Raw genomic sequence first — 13,212 nt, 5'->3', positions numbered from 1 at the left:
ATTCAGTATGACGCCACGCACCTTACTCGGGCATGCACTATAGTTTTGGGAAATCACTTAGGGCGGTGATTTCCCTTTTAGCAGTCTGACCAGCAAACCATAGCCTCGGCGATTATCTCCGGCAGCGCTCTCTCCATGAGAGTAGAACGGCTTGAGCAACAGCGCGCTGCCGGAGCAAATCACGGAAGCCACGAGTAAACGTTGCTGCTCGTTGGCGCCAACTCGTCCCGCGCTAATCTCGTCAAAAGGGTACGCATTTGGACTGGTTGGTTCCTGATTGCGAGAGTTTCCCCCTTGTGTTTAAAGTACCGTAGGTCGAGCTTAAATTCTTATATCAAATGATTAATGAAGATTATCAAGTGACATCCGATATTCTTTCTTTCTCTTCTTGCTATTCTACGAGGCAGCGGCACGCACTTACCATAACACCTTTTTCAACGCGTAACAACTTCAAGTATTCATCTTCCCTCGCACAATAGTCGACTAAACTAACACCATTGTCCCAGCACCCTCACTATCACTGTTTTCCTCTCATTTAGAAGGTGCACTTACTAGTTGATTATGCTGCCTTACCATCGTAAGTGTCTTGCCGATCAAATAGCATACATATTTCAACTTCCAGTGTGCATAAATGTATTTCCTTCATTCTTGCGCGTACTTATTGTATAACTCATACATACTAGTTACTACATGTTTTAATTTTTAATTATGTTTTCCAAGTAAGGTATAAACAAATTCTGTACATTGTATTGATTGCACACTTTTTTTTCTCCATTTCTTTCTCTTCTTAAAATCTGTCTCATGTATTGTTAAATCCGTATCCACGCTAGGTTTCCTCCATTTTCTTCACGTTATACATGTACCACCCTGCCAAAATCACCAGACGATAATTGCACTATGTATAAATAAAATAAATAAATAAAAACAGCGCCAAAAAACAGGATGAAGAAAGGACACAGACCGCGACTCTTCCAATCTTTTTGGCGCTGTTGTTCTGCTCGTAATCTCATCAAATTTCACGAAAGAAGTATCGCCGAGCGTGAGCGCTCGAGAATTTAGTCCCGCCGAGCAATCGCACAAAATAATTGCGGCTACGCTAGAAAGACTGGGGACGCGCGATGCGAAGATTTGCACATGTTTGTTCAAAGCCTACGAGCAGAATAACATGCCGAATGTTTGTTCAAAGCCTACGAGCAGAATAACATGCCGAAACCCTGATCTAATTATGAGGCACGCCGTAGTGGGTGATTTCGACCGCTTGAGGTTCTTATCCGTGCACCTAAGTCCAGGTGCACGAGCCTCTAGCATTTTTGCCTCCATCGAAACGCGACCGCTGCGGCCAGGATCGAACCCGCGTCTTTCGAGTCAGCACCCGAGCACCGTAAACATTGTGCCACCGCGGCGGCTGGCTGCGGTCCGCATCTGCCTTTTTTAGGGGCGAAGCACCTTAGGGCCGAGGCTTGTCCGTCCATCTGCGTCCGGCCGTCACGGTGCACGAAACCGAAACTTACAGCGCTCGCGTCAGGAAGTCTTCCTCTTGTTGGCGGAGGCTTGTCCATCCATTCGCGTCCGGCCGTCACGATACACGAAACCGAAACCGACAGAGCCGTGTACAATCAAAACCGAAAACGTCTGTGAAAAAAGGTTAACAGCATCGTGTACAATCGAACCCGAAGACATCTGTGAAAAGGGTTAAAAAAAGGTGAACAAGCAAAAAATAAAATGACAAAACACTGTAAAGATACCAACAGTAAGCGCCCATTAATCAAGCATGTGACAGCACAATGCACGCTGCAGTGAAAAATACACGAGAGTCACGGGTGATTTACGGTAACACCGAACGATCCCCATGTGCTTCGCCCACTCATCATCATTCACTTCGTGGAGATGCGGTGATTTTTTTTTATTGTCCTGTGCTGCCCTCTACCGTTTTGGTAGGGTTTCCATCGGCGCCAGGACAACCTGTATCGCCAGAACGAAAGCCTGCGAGATGAAGAGGCGTTTCGCGACTTCTCGGCTAGGGGAAGGCCGCTTGCGCTGTGGCATCGTGAAGAAAGGCGGATTTCATGACCTATAGAAAGGCGTATGTGTTTAGGGAAAAGGGAGACACTTTATAGTACTGTGTTCTCGAGTATATATGAGAGCTGTACGCAGCTTTCACATCTAATATCATTCTAATAAAACATCATATATAAGCGCAAAAGGTGCCTGCTTCTGTGGAAATAATTTTGTGGAAGTGAAGTGAGGGAAGCGCTCTACACGTGTGCTCTTCACCTATGTTACCGCTACAGGTGCGCTCAGTATTACGCATAGAATTACGCACTGAGACAGCGACTGCTACCTTAATATTTTGACTACAATATATATATGTACAGCATAGGTCGGCAAAAAATGTGGAGCTCACTCAGACTCACCCACGAAACATATCTTACCCTTAGGGCTCACTCGGACTCAAACTCACCAAACTTTTCCTCATCCGGACTCACTCGGACTCAGACTCACTATAATTTTGCTCGACCGGACTCACTCGGACTCAGACTCACCAAAATATATTTCACCCGGAGACTCACGGCTCGATATGAGTCTGAGTGAGTCTGAGTAGTCGACTCATGAGTCCACTAGCCTATAATTAGCCTTTTTCGACCATAATGCCAATGCTCTTTAACGTCAATATCTCGCATAATCGGTGCGCTACTTAGCGCATTTTGATCTCGTACCTCCAAAGACGAGTTATCTGAGTTTGCAGTTCAATAAGGATCTTTTTGTTGAAAGAGATAACTCACACGTGATATTTTGATCAGTAACTTGCCGTGAAGTTTGCGGAGGTAGGTCAAGGCACCTCCTCCCCTTCTCCCTCCTCAACTCATGCGTCTGATCAATAAATATTGAGCTGACGTATGAACGGTAGCGCGTTAAATTATGTGGGAGTATACGTGAGTATAAACGTGAGCCGACATAAGGCTGATAGTGATGCTGAACTTGAGTAGATAAGACCATAGGTCGGCAAAAAATGTGGAGCTCACTCAGACTCACTCATGCAATATATTTTGCCCTTAGGGCTCACTCGGACTCACACTCACCAAACTTTTCCTCAACCGGACTCACCCGAACTCAGACTCACCAAAAGTTTTCCCAACCGAACTCACTCGGACTCAGACTCACAAAAACTTTACTCACCCGGACTCACTCAGACTCAGACTCACGTCTCGATATGAGTCTGAAGGAGTCTGAGTGAGTCGACTCATGAGTGAGTTCGCCGACCTATGATGTACAGTCACTGCCATGGTTTCTTTCGAAAAGCCAGTAGCTTCTTAGATAACCACGAGTTATCCCTTTACGTCGATAATCATCGTCAGTGTCTCCTGCTTATGCTTTTTGCTTAGTTCACTGCATACGAGAATCACTCATAACACGGCAGCGAAACGCGTCTCTAGAACTAGGGCAGCTGCGTTTGACGTTTTGCACAGCGACTGTAGCTAACTTGCCGATAGGGCCGACATCGACGTCTATGCACTCATGTCGCTGAGTCGTGGAGTCGGAGGTTCCATTCCTCGGTCGGGTCACTCAACTTTTTTTCCAATTTTTTTCTGAGCAACCCTGTGCACTTTTACTGACGTCATCTCCGTGACGGAAATGACGCGCGCCAATTCTCGGCGGAGCCAGGCATAAAACACTTTCACGTTAAAAAATAGACATTGAGGAGAAAGGACTCGAAGTATTCACGGAGAAAAGAACAACGTATGTCATCGGAAACTTGAAGCTCTCGGTAATGCCCTCTTTATAATTGCCCCGTTGGTCAATGACTTCATGCAACAGTGCAGCAAAAGCGCAGACAATGAGGCTGAATCGTGGACTTTAACAGTCATACTCAATGATTTATTTAAACCATTCGCGTGACCTGTCACGTACAAAAATACTCGGAGAAGGAGCAGGATTGAACTTCTCTCGCGCAGTCGTCTTTGCAGACGTTTAATTAAGAGATAAAAAAACGGGAGAAACTCCAGCCATGCTCCTTAAACGGGCATTTCACATCAAGGTTTCATCTTCGCATGGCTTCAACGTCGGCAAGGTTTATGACGCGCAGCGTGGCTAGGGGACAGGAAGTTAGGAGAGCAACAGAGGGGCAACTGTACTCGTATCTGATAACAATCAATGTTTACGGCATTTGTAAATGTGCCGGAAGGTGGATACGAAAGAAGGAGGGTAGAAAGAAAGGGCGGTCAGTCTCGCTGTCAGGTTTTCGTTCCATTTCACAAAGGCAAAGGGACATTCGAAGGTGGCTTACAAGACCCACGTTAAAGATTTTAGTCTAACCCCAATCCCCGGCAGGACGTCGTCAGACCTACAGTGACTAATCTATTCGAGTTTCAGCGTGGATTTCGGCTTGTATTCAAGCCACAAACGAAAAGGAAGAGAAAGTCAGGGGGGGCACAGGAAAGGTCGAGATAAAAGTGTCATTTTTTTTAACAATAACTTAATAATGTGTACAGTCTGTTGTTGTACGGTTGCATCAGGCTTTCGCACGGATGCTTTGTTTCTTCTTCGTCGACTTGGGGCAGCAGCTTGGCGGCAAGCGTAAGATGACACGTGATCTTTTGTTGTTGCGTGTGTCGAGAAGCGTGCGTGCAGGTCGGGGAAGTTCTGGCGAGCGCTTCACATGTGCCGGGTGTTGCCGAAGTTCTGGCCGCTCTGGGTGGCGCCCTTGTTGGAGCCGTACTGCAGGTTGATGATGCCTTCGCCGGCACGCAGCTGCTCCTGCGTCCATTCACGCTTCTGCTCCTCGGCGGGCTTGGGTCCGAGGCAGGGTCCCCGGTACTCGGGGTGCATGTAGCACTGCGCGACAAGGTTACAATCAATCAATCAATCAATCAATCAATCAATCAATCAATCAATCAATCAATCAATCAATCAATCAATCAATCAATCAATCAATCAATCAATAAACACAACTGTTATTTTGCTCCCTTCGCTTGTGTCCGTGTCTGTACGCCTGAACTCTTTTAACATGAGTCGCAAAAGGGACATACATAAAGCGGAATCAGACAGTCGCCCTCCCGGCCTCTCCCCCACCCCGAAAATAATTTCTGGCCACGCCCCTGATCACTGCTTCAAGCAATTGTGCGATGTGTTCGATGGGCTGAAGGCAATCGTTGACGTAGCCTTTGCTGTTTAATACGCGCTTCCTATTCGTAAAATACGTATCAGTGTCTACAATAGCCGAAATACTGAAGGCTTTCGTTTAAGGGCCTTATATTTGCGCCTCTTATTCTTTATAAATCGCCGCTCTCTTTGGACACACTTTTTTTATGTCGACGATCGTAATATTGCAAACCTCATAATAAATTGCGGTGCTCCGTTGTTTAGGTGGCACATAATCGACGTTTGAAAAGTTATCTTTAGATCAGTGAGGCATCAACAGTTCTTGTGTTCTTGGACTATTGCACTTGCTTGTGATTCATACGATTTTCCGTCTTATATGACACTCCACTCCTTTGAATGCATTTTTCTAAATTTTCTTATCATCTTTTTCGTTTATAGCTGCGCTACAGTGAAGAAGCACATTGCTTTTAACGCCAAGAAATCTATTTGCTCATGTTTTTTTTTTTTTCCTTCCAAGTGAGTTTATATGAGCGCACTGCGAAGCATTCGTCGCTTCTTTTTACCCACTGACACAGTCTTCCGCGAAAACTAGGATGATAAGGCATCATAGCTAAGATAAAGTCTTGAACACCGTGTAGTCGCTTCTTATTTCTTTTCCTTTTGCTGGAGCCTTGCGCGGGTCTAAACGGCAGGCAGATAAGAGAAACACTTTCCTTATCCGCATTTCGTTTCTCTATTCGCAAGTGTATTTGGCTTCGCGGTTCTCAAGAGCGCAGTCGCATATTCTGTCTCGCATTCTGTGCTAGTTAAGCAATAGTGACCTCACCAGGCTTGCAGGGTTGAATTCTTAGATAACGCACGAAGCCGTCGTTTAGCAGCTGTGGCGTTGAGCTGCTATAAGAGGTCTCCGGCACGATTCCCGACCGTGGCTACCAAATTTCTATGAAGGTCAAGCGCAAAAACATTCGTGTGCTTAGATTTAGATGTACGTTAAACGACCTCGCAGTTAGTTTAACAACAATCCCCCTCTAGGACGTGCCTCATGGTCATGTGGTTTTCGTACACAAAACTGCAGAGCTTCAATGAATTTTTATATCTCATAAGAAACTGACCTATACATTTCATGTTATTCTACGCATTTCAAAGTGTGAAAACAAAGATAATCTTCTTAAATTTCTTCGTTAGAAGAGTCGCTATAGAAATGCTGCTGGCCGCACGACATTATTTCGATTACTGTTTTATTCCTTCCTATTCAAATGCGCGAAGGTTCACAGTTCAATCTCACTGCAGATAAGCGAACCACATGTTTAAGCTTATCGCAGTATGCTAAACAAAGTTAGCTGGTAAACTTTATTTCGCAGAGGACTTGCTAGCAAACAGATAACTCGTTAACATATGCTCGCGGCTGCTGCGTTGTAAAGTTGGCACCGTGCTAAAAGCTAGGGCCCTATTTCTGCAGTACGGCGTATTATATGAAACGTCCTACGTTACGGCAGCCGTGACATCATTTGCAGGCGATTCCTAAAGCACGTTCGTTCTCTCGCTTGTTCCCAGTCATCCATGGTAATGGTAAGGCCTATGCGTCTTTACACTTTCGTCACTGCCCGTAAAATCTGACACGCCGGTGTAATTTTTCCCGCGTGAATTCTGCAGACGTCACACATGCCTCGCGTAGCTGGATGCCCCGAGAATGAGTGAGTTGCGTCTCTCGTGCAATCCGCCTTCTTCATTTTTCTGTGCTGCCTCCTGCCGTCTTGGTAGGGGGCCGGAGCTTCGCGGTGTGATCCGAGACGACCGGACTAATTCAAACAATAGCCTCCGAGATCGAAATGCGTGCGGAGACCCCACCACATCACTTCGCGACTTTCCCGCCAGGGGAAGGGCGCATGAGCTGTGACACCGTGAGAAAGGTGGATCGGTGAATACTTACGGCGCGGCCGACGGCCATCAGGCACTGTGCGACCTGGGGGATGTTCCTCTTCTCCCAGAGGTCGACGGTCTGGAAGACGTCGATCTCGGGCACGCCCCAGGCCTTGGCGGCGTTCTGGAAGTGGGTGATGTTCTCCATGAGCTTGAACTGGCCACCGGATGTGTTGATCTTGGGGATGCAGCCGGGCATCAGCTTGTTCATCAGGCTGGAGAGAGAGAATAGCGAAGGCGTATAGTTTGTATGTGACAAGCCACTCTGGCCTGAAATGACCACAACCATGGAAATGAAAAGCGAGAAGGAGCCCATGTGTTAATCACCGATTAAGTACTTTACCCTAAATCGCCTTGCATACAAATTGTTCACCCTAGTTTCTTCTTAAACTCGGATACTGCCTATTAACAGCAGCAATTAATTAATTAATAACAGCCAATAAACCTCCTCACAAATATATAGTTTGGTTGCTAACTACGAGATTGCTTGCCTGATTCCCACTCTCACGACGGCGTTTGTATAGAGGCGTAACGCGAGAAATCCTCGTGAACTTTGCTTCAGTTTCGACACGTGTCAACTCACATTGTGTGACGATAATAAACCTAGATTTGTGTTAGTTCTTGGTAGAAGGACCCCACTCGTCTGGCAAAAAATGTTTCGTATCAAAAGATAACGCCTCACGACCCACTTCACGCTTCCAAAGTATCTTCGTTATTTTTTGGCGGAGTAGTTATCGAAAAAAGTAAATCTGTCCTCGATCGCATATAGAACGTCTTTGCTTGCCGCATCGGACCGTCAGACAGTGCCGCCTGTGACCACTACGGCAACGAAGAAACCATTGAACATATCCTGTCTCATTGTCTTCCCTGCAGCTCCCAGAGACAGTCCCTCTCAGCTGGGTTTGCCCGCCTCGATGACCAGTCGCCTTCTGAGCAATCCATCTTGGAACGCCGGCAAGGTCGAGCTTCACACCAGAAAGCGACGAAGGTTCTGCTGGAGTTTCTGCGAGCGACCCGCCTCGTTGAACGATTACGAAATTCCCGTGTTTGTTTGTTTCTCCTTCCCCCTATCATTCTTCTCTCTTTCTATTCTGTCTCCCCTTATGCTTCTCCAGTGCAGTGTATCAAACCGGATATTTGTCTTCTGGTTAACATCCCTGCTTTTCCTCATCATTCACATTTGATTTAGTTCACATTTGACCTCTATCTCACGTTCTGAACTTGTGGAGAGGAGCGTGGTTTGTTCAAATTTTCATGACGTACGACTTCTCTACATCCGGTGTGCGTGACGTAATTCGCCTCTTCTGGTATTCGGTTGGGATGACCGACCAATTTCTGCTCTTTAGATGCGCAGTGTCCTTTATAAACCAGATATAACGAAACTGGCGAATCAATAAATCAGGAATACGTTCGCTACAGAATGATATTTTTTACCAGGAGTGAATAATAAATGTTCAGCAGCACGATGTTTTTGGCCTTGTCTAATTACCTTTCGTTTCGTACGCGCCCCTTTTATGAGCTCCGGTAAGTGGAAACGATCATAAGAAATAAGTACTCACTTGCAGAGGACAACACCGTCACGGAGGATGTCACCGAAGTCACCGTTCGGCAGGGGCTGTCCGAGGATGGCGCTCATCCACTGCATGATGCTTTCCTCCAGAGCTGGGTCGCGCTTGCCAGCGATCTGAAATGTACCACGCTCTCACTTAGAATGACTCTTGTCACCGAGCATTTTACGCAAAACAATAGCGTTTACGGACTCACTATCATGAGCGTGCGCACTAGGGCCCGCACAAGGGGCCGAGGGGGGGGGGGGGGGGGCTACCCCTCTAATTATTCTAAGGGGGGCGACAAGTCAGCCCCATATCTTTACTCAGTTCGATCTACCCTGTCATTGTTCAATATGCAGGGTAATGACAATGCAGGTTTTTGACAATAATGGTGTCCTGGGACCTCTAATGTTGCATTCCAGGAACATTAGCTTACCACTGCTACCCCTGAAAAGCCGGGGACCAAAGGCAGGCCGTTGTGATAAGTACGTCATAGCTCCATTTTCGTTTTTGCATCCACTGTGAAGCTTGCTGTCTTTCGTATTTGTCTAATTGTGTGTGTGTGTGTGTGCGTGTATGGGGGGGAGGCTACAATAAATATTGCCCCCCCGACCCCCTCCCCCAAATGCGGAACCCTGTGCACGCCTATGCTTACTACAATAGGTCACATTAAAACACTGAATGCGAATACACTGGTAGCAGTAAATTACTTGTAATCTGTAACTGGCGTTGTTGTCCTAACAGCGCTGATGTCATTGTACGCTCTTCCGAGCTTTTGAGCAAGTTCTTATCCTAGGCTGAAAATGGGTCGTGGGCTTAATGGGAAGTCGGTGTCCTCGTTAATGTATCCTAGGAACATCTTCGGTTCAACTTAATTATTAGCGCAAACTGTATATCAGTAGGGGAGCTGCAGCGAATGAAACAAATCTGAACCTACTTGTTGCAACTGTCATAGAAGGGGCAAAGCTCATGTCGGTTATTTTCTGCGTCGTAAACTTTCTGTTGAATCTGTCGCCCGATACATTGATCTCCTCGCTCTCTGATAGTTCATGGCGCTCGTTAGCATGAGTACTAGTGACCCTCCATATACTTTCCAAGGCACCGCATTCTGAACGAGCTCGTGTATTATACTGCGCCTCTTTTGACTGAAAATATCTAGAGTTCAAGTTCCAAGAGCGCCTCTCGTATTCGAACCGCTCCGTAGGAGCATGTCGTCTCCCATTTGTCTCATACACGCCCTACTCTATCTTGTTTAGAGTGGCCGTCGTTTAAGCTTGAACCGATAGACTCCACATTCTTCAGTACGCTTTTGCTCTAATGCCAAGAACTGCTGGCAAGAAAAGCTGTTAAGCAGCCTCCGGAGCTTGTGTCAGTGTTGACAGCATCGAATGTCGTGGCTGTCAGCGCGTTGTTCTTGGTAGCTTGTAAACATACAGCTTGCGCTCAAATGTCTCGGAAAAAACGTATGAGCTGAGCAATGCGGAAGGCCTTCGGAGCTCGTGGCGTCGCCATTTTGCTCCAATTTTTGGTCAGTGGTGAAGTGTCAGCTGGCGCCGGCGAGCGGACGTGTTGCTATTCTTGGCGGGGGCGGCGGAAGGCGTCGCGTAGGCGGTCTCGGGCGCACGCTGCCAATTTTGGTGACAGAGTAATGTAGACGCTAATTTTAGATATTCGAGAAAAAAAATGCCGCCATAGCTTATTCCAGTTTGACACCGTCTGGAGAATTTCGGGCAGTCAGCCATTTTTTGTGACGAAGTGTCTGGAATGCAGCCGTCGGCTTTCACAATTGCGGCGTAAAACTGACATTGCCAGTGAAATTACTTCTTTCTAAATGCGAATAGCCCCAGTATTTTTTTTTCGTGTATGACAGTTAAGAACGAGTAAGAGAATGATAGCTTGGCGTTCGATTTGGTTTAGATATGCTTATTGCGAAGTATGCGCAACAGTACAAGGTTCCTTAATACAGATATTACTATAATCCACCTGTCACAGCTTTTCCTTACAACTGTTTGGGACAAAGCATGTGCCTTAGGTATGGCGCCACTTCGTGTTGCTTGAGAAGGTTTAGCCTCAATTCAGATTATACATCACTTGGTCGCCATCAAACTCGCAGTTCCTTGCGCTTTGGTCTATAGGCTGAGACATACTAAGCAGGTAAACCGCAAGGCGTACTGTGTCAACTATAGTGAAGATAGCGCGTTAGCAAGGAACTCGCATTTGCGCGAAATTTTAACGACTCTTCCAGCGTATGAGTTAGAGCTAGTCTTCTCCATGCTTCACGAGGATGCCACGCCCCATCGCTGTTTACACTCGGTTTGACGCAACCTGTCTTTTGGCAGCTTTGCCGGTTGCATCGACATCCCCCGCCTTTCCTCGAATTCACCACAACTCGCGTCGCCGGAGAGTAGGCGCAGTCACAAGTGGACGAAGAACGTTCGTAATCCGAGAGGCCTTAGCAGTTTTCTTCGTGTACGCCACCCACAGCATAGTCCATCGTCACAGCATCGTACGTGTAGGCTCACCTTGTTCTGGACTTGGGCGCTGAGTCCGTAGGCGGGTCCGCGGTTAGCCATGGCTTGTGTGTTGTGTGTTGGTAGCGTGTGCTAAGCGAAGGAGCTGTTCCTCGGTGCGTTCGGGGCGAGCACTGGACTCCGACTGGGCACAGTGTTGGGATGCGCTGCGGCCAAGGTGCCTGCGGGCCTCCTAAAAATACCCCGTCGTCACGGGCCGCTGTCAGAGCCCGGGGTCCGCGCGGAGCCACGCGATTGGTCGGAGATGATGTCACAAGCGCCCCCATAACGGGGCCGCGATGGAAATTAGCCAATGACGGCACCCCTTGGCACAGGACGGTTCGGCTTTCCGCGGAACACGCACCATGGCGAGCGATGCCACTCTCTCTCCCTCTCTCTCACCCAATAGTACGGTGCACTACTGTGAAAGCCAGAGTGGATGTTAGGTTGTCGACGGACGCAATATGCAATTTTCTCGGATTGCGATATTGCTCAGAAAGTGGTTATAGCAATGGCAAGAACAATTTGAGTGTCGTGATGGCGAGCGTTCAACCGCACGGCCGGTCGCCATGAGTTATCACGTCCGGACAACTTCGTGAACGATTAGCTCAAGCTAGCTCCAGGTTTGCCAACGATGCACAGTTCTACCGAGAGCGAGGGTTGCCGGAGCTGAGTTGTGCAGTTCGCAAAGAGCCCGTCGAACGGTGAACGCGTATAGTGTATCGGTAAGGAGAAGGGAGAGAGCCGAAGCAAAACAATATTAAAGCGAGACCCGTGGCCCCGTTTGTTGTGGGGATGACTGAGACCTGCGGCCTCGCTTTGACGTCACCTCTGCGCGTTCATCCAGTGAATCACTGCAGGCATCCCCTCCGGGGGATAAATGAGGTGTTAAGAACGTGTGTCAACTGCAACTTACTGGACCTAACGTGTTTTTATTTTTACTAGCAATACTAGCACCTCATCCATGGCAATAAATATATCACTCAGTAGTTACAACACGTGCATTTATGGTTTCTTTCATTGAGAGTTCTGTTAGTATCAGTGAATAAACTTAAAGCTCTCATTACATTTTGCTGAAATTTAACACGAGAATTAACTGCGCGCTTCTTTTAGTTTCTCCTGCACGTTTTACTATATTTTACGCCTTAACAAAACGTTAAAAATGACTCTTTTGTGTACATGCGCGCGCGTGACTGTACGTGTTATCTGTATGTATATGTGATCACTGCAATATACCATAGTCAACACGCGACACCTGGAGTAGCTAGCCCTGCGATGAACCAGGCTAACATCTCAAGGGTACTCATTAAAAATTGTTACAAATTGTTATCTCTCTATATTACTTCTGCACATATTAGGACATGCATTGAGGAGCAAAATATTAAACATTTTCTTTTTATTGCTGGCTCTTACAGCGACATTCAATCTTAGTTACTTGTCACTGTGAAGTTATCAGCTGATTCCTTCTCTCAGTCGCCGTAGTGCCCATATTTTCACGTGGTTAGGCATTCAACACCTTGTCGATGTTATTAAGCACCATTGTAACAAGGTGATTCATTATATCACTACGGTAATGTATGGCTCATAACGAAGATGAGTCGTTTCTTTTAATTGAACTTCGCTCCTAAATATAAAAATTTGCCTTAATTGCAACATCATGCTTTTCGTGTAGTGTTCCTCCATGCTTTTCGTTGCTGTATATCATCTGCATGTACAATGAATTTGTTTGACAATAATACATCCATAGAGACTTGTAACCCATTTAAGCAGCCAACATCATCAACGTTCAATTTGCCTTCAGCGTGGGTTTTCTACGATGCAGTCATTGCTAAATTGCAGTCAAATGGTAAACATAGTGCTTGTAACCTAGGCTGGTAATGCTTATATGTTTCAGAGCACGATGCTGCCAGATACTATCGCAATGTTTTGTAATATGCAAACATAACTTAGTGATATATATTCTACGTGCAAGGTTGTCAGCAATCGGGAGTAGAAGAAGTGAAGGTTATTAAAAACGATTCAAATCTTTTTTCTTATGAAATTTTGGAGGAGCTGCCGCTACCGGATGGAGGCAGGATTATAGCAAGGAGACGTCGTGTATTTGACGGATTCGACGCGCCGCCGATTAGAAA

The 13,212-nt window shown here is 46.6% G+C and overlaps 1 protein-coding gene across 1 annotated transcript; it reads right to left on the bottom strand.

Moving 5' to 3' along the window:
* Positions 1-3,854: 3,854 nt before the first annotated feature.
* LOC119396621 (muscle-specific protein 20) lies at positions 3,855-11,299 on the bottom strand. The gene is made up of 4 exons (XM_037663906.2): positions 11,093-11,299; positions 8,580-8,704; positions 7,031-7,235; positions 3,855-4,833 (listed from the first exon to the last, which is right to left on the bottom strand). Exons 1-4 carry the CDS (start codon positions 11,141-11,143, stop codon positions 4,654-4,656), a joined length of 561 nt encoding a protein of 186 aa, XP_037519834.1. The 5' UTR covers positions 11,144-11,299; the 3' UTR covers positions 3,855-4,653.
* Positions 11,300-13,212: the final 1,913 nt, after the last annotated feature.

Source organism: Rhipicephalus sanguineus, chromosome 6, assembly GCF_013339695.2.
Source record: "Rhipicephalus sanguineus isolate Rsan-2018 chromosome 6, BIME_Rsan_1.4, whole genome shotgun sequence".
Lineage (NCBI taxonomy): Eukaryota > Metazoa > Arthropoda > Arachnida > Ixodida > Ixodidae > Rhipicephalus > Rhipicephalus sanguineus.
The sequence above is the reverse complement of the archived record's forward strand: the minus strand, read 5'-3'. Positions and strand labels throughout refer to the sequence as shown.